Source organism: Lonchura striata, chromosome 26 (genome assembly GCF_046129695.1).
Source record: "Lonchura striata isolate bLonStr1 chromosome 26, bLonStr1.mat, whole genome shotgun sequence".
NCBI classification, from domain to species: Eukaryota; Metazoa; Chordata; class Aves; order Passeriformes; family Estrildidae; genus Lonchura; species Lonchura striata.
This window is the reverse complement of record NC_134628.1, coordinates 7,952,231-7,973,439: the sequence shown is the minus strand read 5'-3', so window position 1 is coordinate 7,973,439 and position 21,209 is coordinate 7,952,231. Positions and strand designations below refer to the sequence as shown.

Sequence of the window (21,209 nt, the reverse complement as noted above, 5' to 3'; positions counted from 1 at the left end):
TTTTAAACAGAAAAAGGGGGAATGCCTGGTGCTATCTATACCCTAAATCACTTGACATTATTAGAAGGATTTTATATATTTAAATATATGAGGACTTGAAGTTTTTATCTGTTTAAAGGTATGGATCACAGACCTGAACTAAGGCAGACTGTTGAAGTAAAAAACATTGATTTTTCCCTGTTGGTTGGCTTTCCCACGGTTCTAAAAGTTGAAATGTTTCCTGTTCAGAGAGTTAAGTTGTAAGTTTGTAACTTCCAAGTAATGAGCCTGCGGCATGCCATTTTGAGAACTTGTATTGTTGGTAATCCCATCTGACAGCTTCTGGGAATAAATGTCACAACTTCAGTGATACATGGGATGCATCACTAGCTGAGAGAAGCTAGGGTTGTTGAGCTAGGGAGAATCATCTGTATCGTCAAGCTGTCTTTGTGATTTGATCTGCAAGGAGCTCTGCAGAAGATGACAAAGAATACTTTAAATTTTTATACAGAAAAGGGGAAACTGTGACAACTGTGGCTGGTCTATAGCTGCACAGATATCTCGGTCATGACAGACACTTACTCGACCAGCCGAGCTTGTTAGAAAAATAGAAGGAAACAAGTCCCCAGGCATGTTACTGATGGGTCAGATTCAAACTCCAACAGGGGAGCCCGGCCAATCGTTTGAAGTATGAATGCACCCAGTGAGCTGGGCAGAGTAGAGACCCTTATCCAATCAGATAAGTGTGGGAAATTTGAAGCCTCTATAAAAGGGGCTGACCAGCAATAAACTTTGGTTGTTGCTGCACGATATCAGTGTGTTTTGGTTGCTTGTCTATCTCTGAAATTGCGACAAGCTGCAGCCATACCAAACCTCCAGGATTCCATTTGTTGGAAATTATACAAAGTTTAGTTTTTTTTTAATATAGCTTCAGTCTGGAGCTCTGTTCATCTTTGCCCAGGACAAAAGAAATTGAATTTCTTTTTAAAGGACCATTTCAGCACTCAAGGCCTGACAAGTTTAACATCTCAGCAGACTGGGAGAAGCACAGAAGATACACAAAAGATAATGACCATTAACAAACATCAACTCCAAACTTCACCCCTGGCATTGTTAGAGACACCTGATCAGAGAAAATGTAGGTAAGAGAACAAAGAATGAAAACCTAATTAGCATCAAAGGCAAAGGGATCAATAACCAATAGGAAACCAAAGTCTAAGAACTGTGTAACTTGGGACCAATGAACATTGAACCAATGAATTTATCTGAATTTTGACTGTATGTGAAAAATCTAGTAAAAATCATGTGTGATGAAAGGATTTTCTCTGCACAACCCAGGCAATACATGAAAGAAATTATTTCTGTTGCACATCCTGGCCAGAACAACATCCTGGACAAAATAAAGCGATTCCTTAATTCTTTAACACTAAAAAATATTGTTGGAGAATTTTTGCTTTTCCCATAATTTCAGCGACACTGTCACTTCCAGCCAGAGCACTTGTGCTCAACCATATCAATGACACAGGCAGAAAGGCCTTATCCCAAGCCAGAGTTTCATTGGAGGGTCATCAGCTCCCTGGGAATTGCTTTAAGGAAGGACTGAACTTTGTTCTGCCACTTCCCATTTGTTTCCCACATGAGCCAAAGTGTCAGGTCTGGCCATACAGGATTTGAGCTACCAAATGACACCTCTGAGGATGTTTGTGATTACTGTGCTGGAAATGACTCTGAAAGTATTTGCTTTTCCATCCCTCAGAATTTCCATTATATTTGATATACTATCCTTCAGAGGGGTTTCTTTCCAAATAAGCTCTCAATATCCCAGTAAATTTCAGCTGGGAAAAGGGAGCGTCTGGGTATTTTTATTCTGTCTTATGTCTTACAAGCTGATTTAAATTTTAACTGAAATTTTAGGCAACTCTTCCCTGAAATTGGGTTAAAGGAAGGTTCCCACACACAGACACACTTATGCAGCACTTCATTAGGAAGCCTGGGGAGCCATAGCATTTGAGCTGCCTTGGAGTTGGGAAGAAGTCCCTGTTTTAGAAGTTTTCAGTAAACTACTTAAGTGCTCCTGAGTGCCAATCTGTCAGTAGCAGCTTCCCATACATCCCGGGAAACTAGATAGGGACCTCCTAAATATCATCTGAAGTGGGCAGTTTTTTTTTTTTCCTCCAGCAGCACTTGGCAGTGAGTGTTGGGGATTATTTAATCGTAACTGTACCTATAACCTGAGACTGATCCTGATTGTTTGATTCTGACATCATTGAAGCATTGGATTATGGAAAACAGACAAGACAGTGTATCACTCATTTATGTTACCTGGTGGTTTTTGGGCAGGGCTCAGCAATTTGCAGTGGGCATGATCAGGGAGAGGAGTCACTGCTTCCCTTTCCAGCAAGGTATGGGAAAGACAGCCTAAAGGATGAGGCTTGGGAAGGAATTGTGAGATGAAAAGTAGCCCAAATTGACCTTAAATTCCTGGAATGGTCTGGGTTGGAAAGGATCTATCACGGTCAGGGACACCTTCCTGGGGTGTCCATGGAATATGTTCTATGCCAGGCTGGTGGAACAGGCATGGTTTTATCCCTGAGCCCAGTCAGGGGCATTTTTGTGGTTTCTGTGGAAAGAGGTCTGTGAGCTGCATTTTGGGAGCTGGAAGGCTCCATACCTGGAAATGTTTCCAGTACTGCTATTTGCATTTTTTCAGTCTTGGTCAAAACTGGGCATTACATTTCTTCCCAGAGTGAGGTGGTTATCCATTGATGGATTACACACTAGGTGTCTAAGGGTTGTGCTGTCTTTCTCCTGAATGGAAGAGTGAGAGTGCATGGATGCTGCCAACTGTCACAAAGTATGAAAAAGTTCTCATGAAACTTAACTCTCCAAAACTTGAATGAAGCTAAAAAGAGATGGGAATGCCCTTGGCAGAAAAGCACCTGTGAGGCAAAGCAAGCTTAAAATGCCTGCCTGTGAGCAGGAAATCCAGGAGATATGGCTGCTGGCTCCTGGTGTCCTGGGCTTGCCAGGCACGTTTTGTACTGGACTGCAATGCAGTTTTCCTGCCTCTGGGTGGTGGCACCTGCATCCCACTGGACAGGGAAAAGGTGGAGAGAGCAGCAAGTGAGAAGACAGTTGCTGACACGTATCAGTGAATTGCAGGGCCTCCTGCTGGGTCTGCGCTATTTTAAAGTACAAAGGAGATCAGTCTTGGGGTGTTTGTTCGCCTGTGGGGTTTGGAAGTGACACTGGACATGAAATTCTAGAGCAATTCCCCTTGCTGGAGTGAGAAGCAGTGGGATCTGTTTGCTGTCTGCTTCTACATCCCCTTCACCTCAGTGTCTTGAGGTTCCAGGTAATCCCACCTCACCTTTGCTTTTCCAGGGGTCTCTAATTTAAATTAAAATTTAAATGCCATTTTGAGTGTGGCATTTCCGTAAGGGGCAGTTGCTATACGTGATACTTAGCACCGGGTGGCAGCAGTGACTTCGGTCCCAGCCAAGATCTGACTGTTTTACACCAAGACAGAAAAAACCTCTGAATAGTCAGAGCTATTTCTATTGCCTTCATAGAGATATTTTCTTCCATTTTCAAGCCCTTTATTATTTAATTTATATACACAAAAGTTGTACTTGCATTTTTTTAAACCTTATATATTTCTATTTAGAATTTCTTATACTCCAAGATCCTGTACATAATACTGTAGATACAAGGTTGTATTTTGAAATCGATTTTAACAATCATTTTTACATACATAAAAAGAAATGCTACCGTTTTTTGTATTTTTTGCACAAACACCTCCTAAACTTCAAGGCAAATTTGGGGTTTACAGCCCCAAAAGGGCTGTGACCTCCCTTTTTTGGGAGGACCCCACCTAAACCGCTCTTAAAATCTACTCACCTTCTCCTCCACTGCATCTGCACTCTCCCAGTGGCATTAGGCTGCCCCAAATGACCATCTCTGCATCACCTCCTATCCCAGGCTCCCTCATAGCTCCTTTCCCAGTGCAAAGGGAGGGGAAAGGTGGCAAGTAAGGGTTTATTCCATCACTCATGTAAACAGTTCCTTCATCAAGTCTGTTGGCACTTGGGGGCCCTGACACTGGCCGAACCCTCAGGACACCTGACATTGTTCCACAGCAATGCTTGTCAGACTGGTCAGCTCCTGGAGCAACGGGCTGCTGGACAGAGGTGGAGTCCACCAAACTTGAGCAGCAGGGTCCATGATTAGAGAAGGAGTGGGAGGTTTTTTTATTTTTTTCTTCATGATGAGTGTTTTTCCCAGGGAAGATGATTTGGGCTGTGACATGTCTGCATTTCCCACACCTGGAAGGAGCTTGGATCATCCCCAACTTACCCATGACAAGGGAAGGAATCCTGGGAGCAAGGCCAGGTGGATGCTGCCCCTCACATCTGGAGCCAGGTGATACTAGGGAGTCACAACAATCCCAGAGGACTTGGAACAGCCCCAGGATTGAGCTGAGGATGCCAAGGTGAGAGCACCCTACTTCAAACTCAAGAAGAAATTCACCTCTGCACTCCTTATTTTCAGGTATTTTTCCAATAGCTGTTATCCAAGGAGCTGACAGCATGGAGAAGGGAGCAGGAGACAACAATGATGCTCAACAGGATCTCACATTTATTATTGAGAAGTGATTAATGGTGAAAAGAAAGGCAACGCCCAGTCCTCATTCGCTTAACAAGAAACTGAAACATAGTCACTACACACTTTACAATATTTCTTCCTTGGTTTGTTTTGGGTTTTTTATTGTCCAAAATTCATTTTCCTGTAAACAAGACAAGTTTTTACCACTGTTCTCAGCTTTCAAAAAATCAAATTCATCCAGACCTAATCTTTAAATCCGTATAATGCACAAGAACAGAACGTTTCTCAGGACTCCTAGTACATGACTTTTAAGTAACAAAGGGTCAGAGAAAAATGAACCACCTTTAAGACATAACCTCGTGGACACTTCTCTTTTCAATTCTTCTTAGGCCAAAACCCCAACTTCCTCACAGAATTCCTCCTCTTCCAGTCCAGGGAAAACAAAAAAAAAAAGTTACTCCACTTTGCATGGTGGATGTTACAATTCAGTGTTCCAAGTGCAAATATCAAAACCTGGAAAAGGAGGCCCAACAGGGTGGAAGGAGGAGAAACAGTGGAATTTAAAACTTAGAGAAAAAAAATGCATATGTCACTTATGGACTTGAAAATTCAAAACCATAGTAAAAAGACAAAACCAAAGCGTATGCTCTGAAATCACAACCAAAACCAAAAGAAAGGGGACAGGTTTTACCTCTACTCTACCTAGAAGGGATTTTTTTTTTGTTGTTTTTGGTTTTGGTTTTTTTAGTCCTTGTGATATTCCAATTTTTTTTAATTGGAAGTTTGCAAAAGTCTTTTTGAAGTCAAAGGAATTAAGAAAAAGAAGTCCTAATTCTCTCTGGGATACTCTTGCTCCTTTCTCTCTCTGAAAGACAGCTGGGATGCAATCTCTGTTGCAATCTGTGCCACAGGAATAGCCTTTTACTTGACACGGCCTTGGCGTTCCTGTAAAAAAAAAACAAACAAAAAAACAGAGATCTTATTAACTGAGAGCAGTTTTATTCACCACTGTTACACATCAGCATTCCAAGATATGGCTCTCCCATGGAGCCTGTCCCATAGCCAGCAAAGTCAGGAAAAGAGCATTATTGGTCTTGTCAAAAGAAGTGCTGCTACTGCATCCAGTCATTGCAGAGATGTGACATTTCTGAGGTCAAACAGCTCCTCATTCTCCTTTTTTTCTCATCTCAGGTGATTCACCGCCTGCAGAGCTACATCCAGCTCTGGGGATTCCACTATCAGAAGGATGTGGAGCTGCTGGAGGAAGTCCAGAGGAGACCACAGCAACAGAAATCTGAGGGCTGGAACCCCACTGCTCTGGTGGAGGTAGGCTGGGCGTCTTCATCCAAGGAGACCTCTGAGGCCCTTTCTGGTGCCTAATGGGGCTCAAGAAAGGTAGAGAGGGACTTTGGACAAGAGCCTGGAGGGACAGAACATGAAGGAATGGCTTCCCACTGCCAGAGGGCAGGGTTAGGTGGGATCTTGGGAAGAAATTCTTCCCTGTGAGGCCCTGGCACAGGGTGACCAAAGAAGCTGTGGCTGCCTTATCCTTTTAAGTGTCCAAGGCCAGGTTGGACAGGGCTTGGAGCAGCCTAGTCTAGAAGAAAGTGTATCTGCATTGGAATGAGGGTCTTTAAGGTCCTTTCCAACCCAAACCATTCTGTGATTTTATGGAAAAACATGACCTGAACTCTCATGTAGGCATCAAAGTAGGCTGGAGCTCAAACCCCAGCAGCACTGCCATCAGCCTTGGTCTGCAGGTACTGAAACAGTCCCAGCCCCCAGCATAAAACTTCCCAGATACCCCTGACACAACTTGATGGTATCTCACTCAAAAAACAAGAACTTGACAGGAAGTTCCTACTAACTGCTGCTAACACCCCAGGTATTCCTCCAGCAGTGCAGAAACACCCTGTCCAAACACCAGAACAAAGAGACAGCACAGCACCAAATACCCCCAGACACCAAAGGCTGCCACCCCTCTCTGCTGTTCTCAGCACTCCGCGCCCATCTCTTCTGAGTTCTGTTTGGGTTTAACGGAGAAGCTCTCACAGAAGGGGGTCCAGGCTTCCCCAAAGGGTTATGAGGTGTTTAAAGTGTCATTCCCAGATCCTAAGACACCACCTCAGTAATGAAACCTGTCAAGCAGCCAGAGGGCCCTGAGCTGATGCTTCTTCCTGGCTCTGCCTCTTCCCTGAAGACAGGCAGATCCCTTGTAGTCTAGGCATGATGTGTACTCTGGGGCTCTGGCTCCTGCAGAGTGAGTCCATCACCACCCAGCTAGTCAGAGAGATGCCAAGTCCATCCCACTTTCACTAAAGCCATACCTGCAGCAGGTACCCACAGGTACAGCAGGTTTTTCTGCAACAAGCAGAGGTTGCAGCAGGCTGCTACAGGAAACCCCTTCCTTTGCCACTGCTGATTGCAGGGAGAGCCCATCCCCAAACAGCTTAAATCCTGGGACAACAGCATGTGCAGCCATCTATCCTTAGAAACCTTCCCAAAAAGGGAGGTCTGGCCTCCAGCTCAGAACACTACCACTGGCTTTGGCCTCTCAGCCACAAACCCAAGGAAACTTCACCTCCAGTTCCTCTGCAAGATGCAGAGCAAGGCCAGCATGATCCTCTGCTATCTTCTGGGTACAGGGATCAGACGAAGGCACATATTCTCATCAAGAACAGTTACCCAAATAAGTCAATGTATTTCCCCTTTTCCTGTAACTCTGCCGAAGTCTGTTGCAGGTGCTTTCATTGCCAAAACACCACTACATCACAGCAAAATCCAACTGCCAGGTGGGAAGCAGAGCCAGGCCTGAACACAGAGCACAAGAAGCACCACAGGGAGAGCTGCAAATCCAAAGGAAGGTGCCAAGCCCTGTTCCTGGTTCAGCAGCCAGCATGTTACATTACACAGGGACAGATGGCAATGTCACACATCCCTTTAGGAACCATCTGCAACTGCCTAAGCTAATGTCACCACTTCCCAAACGCAGACACAGGATAAACTGGTTGCCATGTTCAATCATGCCCTGGGCATCTCCAGGGCCAGGTCCTGGGCTGTGACAGTGGCCAAGGCTCCTGCTGCACACATCACCCCAGCAGCTGGACCCCAAGCAATCACCTCTTCCTGCTGAGAAGATGATGGCACTCCCAAAGCTTGTGTGCAGCTAATAAGGAGCCAACCCCAGGGAAAATCCCCCCTTAAATACTAATGAGTCAGAACAGAAGCTAGAGCGGATGTCCCCCATGTCACCAAGCTAGAGAGGGGACCAAAACTAACATCTTTGCTTCAGACCTGCTGTAAACCAGGACTGGGGAAGGGGATCCACAAAGGTCTCCATTCCCCTTCAGTCAAGAGGTTGCCTCAAGGAACAAGACAGAGAGGAATGGAGGAAAGGTGGCTGGATATGGAAGGAGGTGGATCCCTGATCCAAAACCATAGAATCCAACTGGTTTGGATTAGAAGAGAGCTGAAATCTCATCTTGCCATGGGCAGGCACACTTCCCACTAGACCAGGTTCTTCCAGGCCCTGTCTAATCTGGATAGGGCCTGCCACAGTTTCTCTGGGCACCCTGTGCCAGAGCCTCACCCCTCTCCGAGGGAACAATCCCTTCCCAATATCCCATCCCTATGTTCTGTCCCTCCATTCCTTGTCCAAAGTCCCTCTTCAGCTGTCTTGGAGTCTCTTTGGGCATTAAGAGGGCCTCTGAGGTCCCTCTAGAGCCTTCTCTTCTCCAGGTGAACACCCACAGCTCTCCCAGCCTGGCTCCAGCCCTCGAAGCATCTCTGTGGCCTCCTCTGGACTTTCTCCAGCAGCTCCACATCCTTCTGATGCTGGAAACCCCAGAGCTGGATGCAGCACTGCATGTAAGGTGTCATCTGAGTGGAGCAGAGGGATCCAAGACATCTTGTCCTTGGGGTGTTACAGTGAGCATTCAACTACCAGCCAGATATACCAGAACACACAGCAAGGCTCAACCGCATTGCAAACATTTGTCCTTCCTGGCTCATCCTCATCCAAATCCACAGGCTATGTAACAGTGTGTCACAGCCCACCCAGCTATGTGACAGCTCCAGAAGACAAAGCAGCATCTGTACATGCACAGTGAGCTTTGCTCTGGGATACAATCCCTGGAGAGCAAAAGGAATTCCATCAGGAAGTGTTTTATGCCCTTTGGCTGCACTTTTATTAAACTTGGGTCATACATTATTGATCCAAATGGGAGAAGCAAGAAGGACACCTGCTCACACTCATCCCCATCCATCAAACCCCTCAGGAACAGGAAGGGCAAGAGCAGCATGGCATGGAAATGGCTGATATGTGCCATGGTTCAAATCCTGTACTGACACCAACCTCACATAGAGCACGTATGCAAACAGGAGCACTCTCTGACTATACCACTCAAAGCAACTTCAGTCCTATCACTACTGTCCTTAGGGGCCGCAGCCATGTCACAAGCTAGGTCCTGATAACAGTAACTAAGCAATAGAATATCACCTTATATATTCACACTGCAGGGGAGCCAACAACAAAAGGATCAAGTGTTTGTACCTGACAAAATGACAAAAGCCCTTGGGCAGACCAGGCCAGGCACAATCTCAGTTCAGTCTGAGAAAGTCCTCCAAGCAAAAAAGCAGTGCCTGCCCACAGAGGAAACAGCAGGCAATTCCTTCATTGGAGCACTGAAACTCCCAGTATCATTCCCCAAAAGGCTAACACCCCATCAGAAAATCTTGAGCTGGACTCATAAGGATCATCAAGTCCAGCTCCTGGCCCTGCACAGGACACCGCAACAATCAGGGTATTCTGCAGCTCAGAGCTGAAATCAAACAGCCAAGAAAATCTGAAGTGAGGGAACATGAAGCTTTGCCCACAGTGAGAGGGCAAGAAGTAGGTTGGGAACAAGTTCACAAGAACAGGGTGTGGAATAAACTCCCCCTGGTTGAGGCCATACCTTTAAGAGGTGAAAAATCCCATTGCAGATGGCCTGCACTCTCTGTCTGGCCCAACACCAATCCCAGTCCTTGAATCCTAGAATGGCCTGGATTGGAAAGAACCTTATAAATATTCTAGTTCCAACCCTCCGCCATGAACAGGAATAAAACTGAAAGGATTTAAACAGTGCATGTCAACAGGCCCTTAAACTAACATCAACAAGTCAACTTTAAATATTCTTTTATAATATTAACATTACATTAAAATATTATTTTAAAGACTTCTAACACAACACTAGTAGTAAGAGACAGGACTACAAGGCAAGTGCAAGTGGTTTGCTCTTCCACTGCTCTGATTCCATTTCAGTTGCAGTGAAAAGGCTCCCAGCTGCTCCTCTTTTAGGAATGAGGAAACACAGCTCCCTGTCTCACAGCAGAAAACAAGCATTAGAGCATCAGACAGATCTAAGTCTTCCCTCCAGTTTTCTCCTGTCTTTAGACACAGCTAGAATACAAGCAAAAGTATCTGCAAGTGTTGTTAAAGGCTGGCTTAAAATTATTGTAAGCACAAAATACTCCTTACAAACAGTCAGCGCCAAGACACTGGAATAAGCAGGATGGTTTGTTTCCTCTACTCCTGGGCAAACATACAAGCATGGACACAATCCTACAGGATTTAAACAGCCTGGAAATAAACTGAAACCATGTGCATTGCTGAACAGCACAGCAGAAATTCTGGCTTGGTGTATCAATCAATTAAATTCATTATGGTCATGATTTGGAGCAGAAAACAGCAAATAGTCATGGGATCACCAAATGAAAGGAACTGTGTGAGTGGAAGGAGTGTTCCCTTGCTGCCAGAGAGAACAGTTGGCTTTACCATGATATGGAATATCCAGGAATTGAATCTTCGAGTCAGAAATACTGTCCTGTGGAACATGGTAAAGCCAAAGCAAATGCAGCATTCTCTAGGACAACTCTAACAGCAGGAGGAAAGAGTGCTGGTCCACCCTATAGTGAATATTCTCTCTCCTCCCCTATGAGATTACAAACTGGTAAGAAGAAAAAAAGAGCTTCGTAAAATCCATCAGAAAGCATTCACATTCCAGTGACTGTGAAATAACCTGCCCATTTCAAACAGGCTCATACAACACCCCTCAGTTTTCCCCTAAATCACATGTTTCAAGGAGGCAGTGACACTTGCCTGTATTCCTTTAACCAGCAGACACCATCAGCTGAGGCATAAAGCAGCACAATTCCAGAAATAACAGAGCCAATCTGACCAATCCCACCTCTGTGCTTTGAGGCTGATCCTCATCATGACAAACCCCAGCAAAGCCCTCCCCATTCTGCACAGCTCAGTCTGACTCAACACTCAAAGTCCCAGCACAAACTGTCTCTTTTCAGCTGCAAACCTGACCACTAAGTGCTGTGCTCTACACAGCACTGATTTTCATGAAATATCCTTCCTAAAATCCCTGGAACCAGGGACAGACAAATACCTCAAGCCTGGGCAGGCAGAAAGAATCAAAATAAACTTCCCTTGGAGTTTTCCACTGATTGAGTTTCCACAAAACACAAGCTGTCAACCTTTCACACCAAGCAGATCATTATGGTAGACCTTTACACCAAGGTCACCACAGCATTCCTAGAAATCCAAGTGCATGACCATGGGGCAGGGATTGGTGTTGTTGTTTTGGTTGTTTAAAGCAAAGATAAAATAATTCTTACATGGAAGAAGTCAGTGCCAAGCTCTACCATAAAAGCAGCCATTCTGGATTTCAAGAATGCTCTGGGCAGGATTGCACTGCAAGTCAGCTCCACCATTTTGGGTCAGGAGAATATTCAAACCTTTTAAAAAACTGATTAGTAGAGCAAAGTAACACATGGAAAAGGAATGGAGATTAGTTTCAGAGGAACAGGATGGCTACAAGCAACAGAAAAGGAAAAGAAAGAGGATTATTTCAGTATTTTCAACACTGAACTAACTACCCACACCGCTCCCTTCACTGGACAATGGAAACCGCATAAACACTATACATTTTTCATATAATTTCTTGGACCTGCTTTAGGGGATTCTGAAAAAATGACTAACAGTGTGAAGCATAAAAGAATATTCAGGATTTTTCAGACTTTCACAACAGATCATCCATCTGCTCAGGCAGCATGCCGGAATCAAACTGCAAATGAGACAAAGATTTGGGCAAGTTGAAGCCAAGTGAAACAATTGCAGCTTGGGAGAAGTTCGGAACGAGCCAAACCTTGAAACACTTAAGCTTCAAGGAACACAACTGCAGAGCATCAACATCTCACACTGTAGGAGAAATAAAAGAGCTGGGAGCAATGGAATTTCCCCAGCATAAAAAAGCAGGCAGGGTACTGCTGCCAGAGCAGCATTCTAACCTTCCAGAGCTTCAGTTCTGGTTCTTCATATATTTTTTTTTAATTCAGGTGATTACTTGAGATGCTTCAAGCAGAGAAAACATGGTTTGGGCTTTTTGGCACCTCTAGTCCCATGGTAGGAATCACTCCAAGAAAAAAGAAAACCCTCCTTCTGCAAAAATAACTGTTCCTCAATGAAACCATGAAAGAGAAGTTACAGAAACCTTGATCATATTCCCAGCTGTGTCAGTGAGTGAGTGATCGAGGAGGTCAAACTGTTGCTGTAAGAATGACCAAGGCACAGAGAGTCACCTCCTCCATACTGGATGTTACAGGGGCCCAGAGCCTATACAGGGTGAGTAAATAGCAAACACCAACTGTGTTTACACTACTCCCTTCTCCTCTGTGAATTCCAAAGACCTATGACTAAGTTCCTTTGCAGAGAAAGAGCACTTTTCTAATCAACTGCTGCTGCATCCCCTAGAACATGGTTCAGAAAGGCAGCACTGGTACTCAGACTATCACTGCCACTTTCAACTCTCCTCGCCACCACGTCTCAAGAAGAAAGAGGAGGAGACTTCAAAATGCAACTGGGAAGACGAATAAAGACAGTTTACAGCTTTAAGAAAACTGCAGAAAACTGCTAAGCCTTATTTCTAGTATATTCCTGATTTTCAGACTTTACACAGCAAACATAGCAGCCTTCTAGAAGAGCTCATCATTCTGTCTGCTTTTCCCAAAGTCTTTTTTCCTCCTCCTTCTGCTTACCCATCCATACCCAGTATTAACTCTTTTCAACCATCCATCCCTAACCTGTCCTTAAGGAGCATTTTCCCCCTTCCCCTGCATTCTCCCACTGTGCCAAGGTCTGACTCTCTAACAATGCTAACTATTGCTCCCTGAAGTCAGGTCTGGAGGGTATCACAGAATCCCATAATGATTTCAGCTGGAAAGCACCGTAGAGATGATCCTGCTCAGCCCTTGCCATGGGCAAGCACACCTTCCACTAGACCAGGCAGCTGCCCAAGCCCCATCCAACCTGGTCTTGAACACTTCCACAGACGGGGTAGCCACAGCTTCTCTGGGCCAACCTGTGCCAGAGCCTACTCACCCTCACAGGCTGGACAAGTGAAACAATTCTAGGAGGTGAAATCACACAAAACAATCAGGTCCTCACAAAATACTAGTTTACACCTTCACACCTTGCCATTTATTATTCCTCCCTTATAGACTTTCTCCAAGGACTGCAAGTGACCACATTTGTGCTTAAGTGTTATAATTTATATGATGCTCCATGTAAAATATATTTTAAAAATTTAAAACTGCATTCACTGTCACAGTGAACAGCTGCAGCTCCTGATTCTATTCTTCAAGTCTTGGGTGAAAAATTCCCCATTACTCAAACTAAAGAGATCATCAGGAAACTTGGCAAACTCCCAGCCAGCTGTGCTAATCCTAATTTTTATAATTATCATTTTGATCTAACATAAACCAGACCCACATTAGAGGAAGGGCAGCCTCTGGTGACTTTACTACAGCTGAACCCACGTAAGATTCAAAGCCCACTGATTCCTGAATTTGGGGCAGGATTTTCAATTAATACATTGTTAAGGAGTAGATGATGACAGGAAGATTTGAGAGCAGCTGCAAGGTAAATTGGGAGCTCAGCTCATGTACCATGCTGCTGGCAGTGCATTGCAGCTGACAGCCCACCATGGCCCCAGACAGAGCAAGGAGAAACATCGTGACTGTGTCCACAGGACAAGCACAGGACTTCAATCGCAGTGAGGGAGATTTAGGCTGGGCATTAGACAAAGCCTCAGGACTTCAATCGCAGTGAGGGAGATTTAGGCTGGGCATTAGACAAAGCCTCCTTACAAAAACGATAATTAAGAAGAGGGATAGATTGTCTGGAGAGCGAGAGGAACTGGTGTTCCTGAAGGTTTTACAAGTGGAGGGAGACATATGTCATGCTGGCCCCACTGCAGCCAGGGGGTGGATTAGCAGCCATTCTAAGACCCAGCTCTGGTTTCTAACAACTTCCCAAATGCCTTGCTGGTCTCCAACTTCAAACTGCTCTGTCCAGGAGCTGATAATGGCAGAGAAATACATTTTGTTTATGTCACAGCACTCAGCAAAGGCTGAGATTCAGCATAACCAACACACAGTCAATCACAGGCAGGGACTGGGCAAGGCTTCTCCCCCTGCTCTGCCAAGTGCTGGCACCTATTTCATAGACCCATAGAAGAGTTTGGATTGGAAGGGATGTTAAAGATCATCTAATTCTACCTCCCTGCCATGGGCAGGGACACCTTCGCTAGACCTTCTCCAAGCCCCATCTAACCTGGCCTTGGACACTTCCAGGGATGGGGCAGCCACAGGTTCTCTGGGCAACCTATGCCAGGGCCTCACTACCCTCACAGGAAACAATTTTCTCCTACTATCCAATCGAAACCTATTCTCTCAATTTAAAGCCATTCCCCCTTGTGACCAACTCTAGGGACACCCCAGAGTTTGTCCAGTGCAAGGCAGCACCCACCACCTCTTGCCCTGCAGAACACAGACAAGACACACAAACACATTACCTTTTTAACATTTTCCTCCTCCTCTTGGCGTTTCTCATAGTGTGAGAAGTCATCAAAGATGGAGGTGGTGTGCTTGTAGGTGGCAATAATTTTCAACACCTGCTTAGCCTTTTCCAGAGGCACCTCCTGAGTGTCCCTAGAGTTGGTCACTGGTTTATTCTCGTTGTTCTCTAGGCGGATGTGTCGCAGCTGGCTGTTGGGAACATCCTTCACAAAAATCCACCTGACATCAAAACGTCCCTTCCATTTGTCCTGGGACCACACACCTGCACAGGTGTTATAGTCCACAGCAGATTTCATTTCTGCTACGCCGCAGAAGTGACCACTACCATTGACACTGAACAGTAAGTATACAGGGCCCTTCCCATTCATGGAGCGATAGGCTGCATCCAGTCTCTTGTTGCCATGCTCTGTACTGCACCAGATGTTGTATTTAATGGAACGATGGATATCATCCTCAGAGTAACTCTTAATGATGAAAACCCGCCCGTGCTTTGGGTTCCAGTCAAAATCCTTGGGGTTGTAGTTGTTGACAGATCTCAACTTCTCCAAGACTGGGTGTGGCTCAGAAGGAGAACCAGAACTGGCCTGAGCCTGTCCCACTCCATTACCATCCACTCCATTCTGGCCAAAGCCATTGCCACGATTCCGAGGGGCGACCCAGCGGGTGGGTTGTGCTGGTGGTACAGGCAGTGGGGCTGGTGGTGGCAGTGCCTGCGGCTGCTGCCCACTCGGAACCTGGGTTACCGGTGGGCTACTACTGATCTGCTGGCCCACAGGCTGCGGAGACATCTGCGGTGGCTGCTGAACAAGATTCTGGACCAAGGCCTGTGAAGGGACTTTTGCTACTGACCCTTTGTTATCCCAAGTTCCGATATCCATGTTATGTTTTATGGGAGGAGGCGGAAGACTTGGCCCTGCAACACCATTCTTGGTCTTCAGCTTGGGCTGCTGCTTGGCAGGTTTGCTAGCAATGTCAGCCCAGGAGGTTGGCTTCGGCGGTGCAATCGTGGCTGGAGGCAAACTGTTTGATGTCACAATGTTACCGGTGACAGAGCCACTCCCCACGGCTGAGCCCACGACTTTTGGGACACTGCTCACTACGTCTGTGCTGCCCAGCTTGAGGGCTGCCATGCCCTGGTCAATGGTGTTCATGCCAGGAGCCTTGTTCAGAGTCTCGTTGGCAAAGGCTGACTGCCCATCGATCATGGCCCCTCCCAGTGAGCTGGGAGCATAGGCATAGCTGCTGCTGTAGCCAGAGCTTTGAGTGGATTGTCCCTGAGAATTGTTATTCCCCCAAGCTGAAAAGTCAATCCCACTTGGAAAGAAGTTAAAGCCGTGCTGCCCAAGGAATGGAGTACTGCCAAGGGCCCCTGGCTGCCCGAACATGGCATCAGGGAGGAAGTGAGGCTCCCCATTGCTCAGCTGTCCATATGAGGTCAGGTAGGGCATGGGGGGGTCTCCCCCTGTGGACCAGGCAGCTTCACCTAAGGAGTAGGAGAATCCAATGGAGGGACTGAAGTAGCTTGGTAAGTAGGAATCAGACATTGCAGTGTATGCATTATTCTGAAAGAAAACCACAAAAACATAAGCACTGAATTGTTAGAAGGAGTTTAACCAATTTTAAGAGACCAGGAGTAAAGGCAGCTTAGACTTCCTATGCCCTACTCCTCCCTCCTTTAGGGCTGAGCAGATAAATAGGCCCAGCCTTAAACACCTCCTTTGTTAGAAGGGCTCTAAAATCTGTTCCTTTGCCAGAAAGGTTAAAGACAAAGGCTAAGAAAGGTTAAAGACAAAGCTTCCCATGCCAAGAGGGGAGTGTGTGGTGTTTGTGACATACACTGGACACTGGGAAGCCCTGGAGCTCCTGCTCAGGCTATAAATCCAGTATCTTGCATCCAAATATCATCTTCTGCTAGTAACTACTTCCAGCAAGGATTTTTCCTGCTTGTGTAACATACTTAATCCTTATTAGGGTGTTCTAGGGAGGATTTGGGGAAAGAGTGCAAGAGAGATGGGGAATAAGAAAGAAATGGATTCAGTGGAAACACACTGTGAAAATCACTAGTGTCCCCGATTGCTTTCTTTAAACTTACTAGCCATGAAAACAGATTTATTCCTACTATTTAAAGTTCCACACTTCACAATATTCCAAGCAATTGCAAACAAACAGGGATTTAAGGCCTATTCCTCAAAACACAAACTCCTCCAGTGCTGGGGGCACATACTGAAAATGGGAAGTAATCAACAGAAGCCTTTTGCAGCACAGTGACAGCACCAGCACAAACAGGTTTCAAATCCAGAGAGGAAAAAAAAACCCAGCTCCATGCCTTGATCTCCCTTTTAGCATCCAAGTAGCCTTTAGGTTACAAAAAACAAATGTCTGATTTGACAATTAGGGAAGTCTCAGACATCCCCAAGATATGCTTACTTGAAAAACATCTGTCATTTCCCATTCAAACCCAGGTCCCCTCTGGGAGTGGTTTCAGTCCTGCTAATGGACATCATCCTGAGTAATTTGAATCTGTGAGCAGCAGCCTCGCACTGCCCAGCCCCTAACACACTAGCCTGGTACAGATGAGATCAAAGGTACATGCAGTTCCCAGCTAAAAGCTTGGCTTGCAGCAGGCTCTGCTCCATTTTTGTTGAATCATATATTCACTTGCCAAGCACAGCTCCCAGAGGATTTTATGCCACACTGAAATCCAGAGAGTCTCTCAAGATGGCTCTGGCACTCTCCAGAAATAGCTGGTTTGCCATTCTACCTTCTACTTACAGGAGAGCAACAGGTTTGGGGCTGACCAAGCTCCAACTTCACAGAAATTAATAGGAATTATTTAGCACCATGTGTTCAAAGACAAGATTTCTGTGGTACTGCCTGAAAACTCAGAGATGCTCTTTTCAACCTTCGATTTCACAAGTCTCCCAAAAGCAAATCAGTAAAAAAAATTCATTCTCATTCAGGTTTTTACTAACTGAGGAACTCAATCCTGCTAAACCCAAGACTCAATATATCCAAAAGCAGCAACACCAACACTAACTTGTAAGGCACATGAAACTTAAAACTTCCTATTATTATTTTGAGCCAGCAAAGTCACTTAATAAGCTTATCACCTCAATGGTAAGAGTAATATTTTCTCTCCTGGACTCAGTTTTAAAGAAACAGGAACATGCTGGCCTATCCCTAAATCTGAGGCAGAGCCATTTTCTCTCCACAGGAACACTCAAAGCACGTCACTGTCAGATAAAAAAAAAAAATCTTTCTTCTTGTCACCTCAAAATATTTTCCCACTTGTCAATTATGTTCAACTTTGAGATATCTACCACAAGGTGCATTAAGCTATGACCTGCAAAATACTAAGCACCTGTATACATGTAATAAGAAGGAAGCAGAACAGTTCAAGAGTTGAGCACAGGAAGCTCAGAGCAGACTTAGGACACAATCACTGCTGTTCTCCACATGAACATCTCCAACATTGCTCCCCTGCCCTCGCACAACTGACACACTTGCTGATTACCATGCAAATAAAACTCTACCAGCTTCTCATTCTCTCCATGACTAAGACTCTTCACACAGTTATTTCCTCAAATTCACTGTTCCTCTTCACCTCAGACCAAGATTCTCAGTAAGAGAACTGAGCTTTTGATTTTTAAAGGGTTAAAAAAATAATTTACTGTGTATCTGAGCTTTAAAATAAACAGTAACCTCGTGGGAACTGTTAAGAGTCATGCCGGAAAGAGCAGGTGGGGAATAAGGAGCAGTGAAACTTTACAACATGGTTACCCCACAGCTATGTGGAGAGCTCAGGAAGCAACTCCAAAACACATTTAATTCAATTATTCAGAGCAGTTTATCTTACTCCCTTTCCCATCTCCAACAAAGAGGTGTACCCTTGGATACCTATGTATTTTTGCCTCCCTCCAGACCGACCTCTTGAGGTTTTGGACTCTACACAGCACAACAAGGCACTGAAAGTCACTCAAAGGTTCCACTCCAAGTTAACTTGGTGGTTTACCTTGCTCCAGCTCAGTTTCTGCCTCCTGGAGCATATTTCAACTACTTCCTTATTTTTAAAATGAAATTTTACCAGCCTCAGACACACTGAAAGAAATTAAAGATCCAGAAATACTTCATCAAAACATGTAAAATAGAGTAAAATATTGCGTTGCTTCAAAATTATAGTAAACATTTTGTGTTTAGGAAACTTAAATAAAACTGCAGTTTGTATGAAATATGTCCATATTCAGAAAGAAGCTGGGAATTAGGGATGTTAGCTGAGACAGAAAAAATCAGCATTAAACGACAGCTACGAGGAAAGTAGCTGCTTTTAGTCAAGACTTCAGAAAGCAATAATGTTCTCTCACCCTATGAAGGCTGAATTTAGGCTTGTAATTTTTCAGGGGGTTGAATGCAGTGAGTTGTCTTGATGGACAGGCTGAATTCTGAAGGTTATGAACAGTTGACAGACAATGAATACTTATCCTCAGATCTTTAGCACAAACTAGGAAAATGCTTGCTGAAATTTCACTGAGAGTAATCTGTTTCTGTGTTCCAATAAAATATGCATCATGTTTACATGAAAAAAATAATGTAGTGACTAGCAAAAATATGCAAAAATACAGTAAGGGGAAACCAGAACAGCTTATTTTTACTGATCATAACTGGAAAGAGAAGCCAGAATAATCTGACTGCTCCAGTGCTATTACAGATATTTATCTATAAACACCTGTACACCCAATCAGCTGAACTCCATCTGTTCTGTGTCATTCCCTGCAGCCCATTAAGGAAAACAAACAAACACCAGTTAACAGTGGTGTTGTTTTAAGAGAAAGTGAAGAGAAAAAGTAGCTGCAAGTTTGACTTCAGGATCTGGTCACAAACTCAAAAACTCTATGGCTCAATTTGTAACCAAAGTTCTCAGAAAGTCTCAACAATCGTATCACATGTGGGCTCTGGGTTTGTGGGTTTTTTGTTTTGGTTTGGTTTTTTTGGTGAAAAACAGAGAAATCCCCCTGAATCATCAGTTGACTTAGTGCTGAGATAAGATTGATCTGATCCTCCAAATGTCAGCAGTAGTCTTCTGTGAAACAACTTCACCACCCAACTCAGCACATTTCTCTGGTGTAAAGAACCAGAAAACAACACAGGCACAACACTAAAAGAGCAGAAATGGTGACTTTGAGACAATCACATTGAAAAAAAGAGCTGGACACCAACTCTAGGAAGTTCTCACAGCCTCAGAAAGTTGCTAAAAACCTTCCTACCTCACCCACCACAATCTAAGGGCAGTCAATGCTGGTAGACCAGCAGAAATGCAGGTATAGGATAGAATATAAGTAAAGGCAGCTAGCAAACATCAAAATGCAATCAATGGAGATGGGGAACATACAAGGAGGCCAAACTTCCCTCCCTTGGAACAGAAGGAAGCCTTGCTGCTCTTGGTGCTCCCGCCTGCAGCAAGTACTCACCGGGCGGGCCTGGGGACTCAGGTAGGGTTCAAAGTCATCATCATTCAACCCATCTTTCTGATGGACAGAGCCGTTTTGCACTGAGAAGAGATGGGTAATGTTAGAAAAATCCATGCAATAAACTCCCATTATTATCAGCTTAAAGTATTTAAAGCCAAACCCTAGAATATAATGAACTTCTGCCAATTCTAATACACCACGCTCAGCCCACAACACAGACATTTCACTTTCCCACCGCATAGGCATCACCTGCAAACTATCCATAGCCCAGCAGCCAGGCCTGGTGGGACAGGGTTTATTTCCCTCCCGGCAGGTTTTAGAGAGACCCTCCCTCTCCCGGCGGAGGGATCCTCCCGCTCCCAGCCAGGCCTACCCCGGGATCTCACCTTTGTTGCCTTGGCCCTTGGGTCTCTGGCGCGACAGCAGCGTCGTGGGGAAAGAAAACGGGAAAGCGGTGAGTCAGAGGAACAGACCCGGCCCAATGAGGGTAAGACAGAGCTGGGGTGGGTAAACAGACCCGTCGCGGCGGGGGAAGCCAAGGCCCAGCAGGGATAGACCCGGCACGGGCTGGGTAGAGATCCGGCCTGGCAGGGTCGAGCCCTGCGGGGACAGGCCCGGCCCGGCCGCATCACAATGGATGGCGGCCCTGGGACGGGAGAGGAATGAGGCCGCAGCCGCCGCCCGGCCCGGCCCGGCCCGGGGCGCAACCCCTGTCAGGCCGAGAGGCGCGGCCTCGCCCAGCAGGGCCATCCCGGTATCGGCGGGGGGGACTCCTACCTGCTCCAGAAGGCTGCTAGCCGACATGGCTCCGCGGCGGGGCTGCAGGCGGGGCGGGGCGGGGCGGGAGGCGGCGGCGCTTTGTCCGGGCCCGGCGGGCTCGGGGCGGCCCTGGCGGACTCGGGGCGGCCGCCGGCGGGGCGGGGGTACGCTCTATCCCACCATGTCTACTCAACGACCCCGGCCGCGCGTCTCTAGGACCGGGCCCGCCGCCTCGCGCTCCCCCCGCCCGGTCACGCGGCACCGCGCGCGCCTAGGCACAATGGCGGGAAATGATGGGGAAAGACGGGGGGTGGTGGGGTGGTTAGGGTTAGGGGGCGCAGTGCATGCCGGGACGGCGGAGGACCGGAGCGGGCGGGGGAGCAGCGCCCCCATTCGGCTGGAAGTAGGAGACCTCTTAAAGGGCCAGGTGGTCTCGCTGAAGTTTTAAGGCAAAAAATGGCAAATTCGTGCCCGGCTGCGGGCTCAGCCCAGCCT

The 21,209-nt window shown here is 46.0% G+C and overlaps 1 protein-coding gene across 2 annotated transcripts; it reads right to left on the bottom strand.

The window, feature by feature from the left end:
- Window positions 1–4,594: 4,594 nt before the first annotated feature.
- Window positions 4,595–21,009, bottom strand: YTHDF2 (YTH N6-methyladenosine RNA binding protein F2). 2 transcript variants are annotated; one of them, XM_021528306.2, is made up of 5 exons: window positions 20,733–21,008; window positions 20,342–20,366; window positions 19,956–20,035; window positions 14,487–16,052; window positions 4,595–5,529 (listed from the first exon to the last, which is right to left on the bottom strand). In XM_021528306.2, the coding sequence occupies exons 1-5, from the start codon at window positions 20,757–20,759 to the stop codon at window positions 5,506–5,508; spliced, it is 1,722 nt and encodes a 573-aa protein (XP_021383981.1). In that variant the 5' UTR covers window positions 20,760–21,008; the 3' UTR covers window positions 4,595–5,505. The 2 variants fall into 2 exon arrangements, with proteins under 2 accessions (XP_021383981.1, XP_077644633.1); XM_077788507.1 differs by lacking the exon at window positions 4,595–5,529 and adding an exon at window positions 9,815–10,024 and having other exon boundaries at window positions 20,733–21,009.
- Window positions 21,010–21,209: the final 200 nt, after the last annotated feature.

Bases quoted from the DNA above. Each gene is read 5' to 3' on its own strand.
- YTHDF2 (XM_077788507.1), bottom strand. From the start codon at position 20,759: ATGTCGGCTAGCAGCCTTCTGGAGCAG. The intron at 20,036-20,341 runs GTGAGATCCCGG...ATCTCTTCTCAG, and splicing joins CAAGGGCCAAGGCAACAAAG to TGCAAAACGGCTCTGTCCAT. The intron at 16,053-19,955 runs GTGAGTACTTGC...GTTTTCTTTCAG, and splicing joins TGAGTCCCCAGGCCCGCCCG to AATAATGCATACACTGCAAT.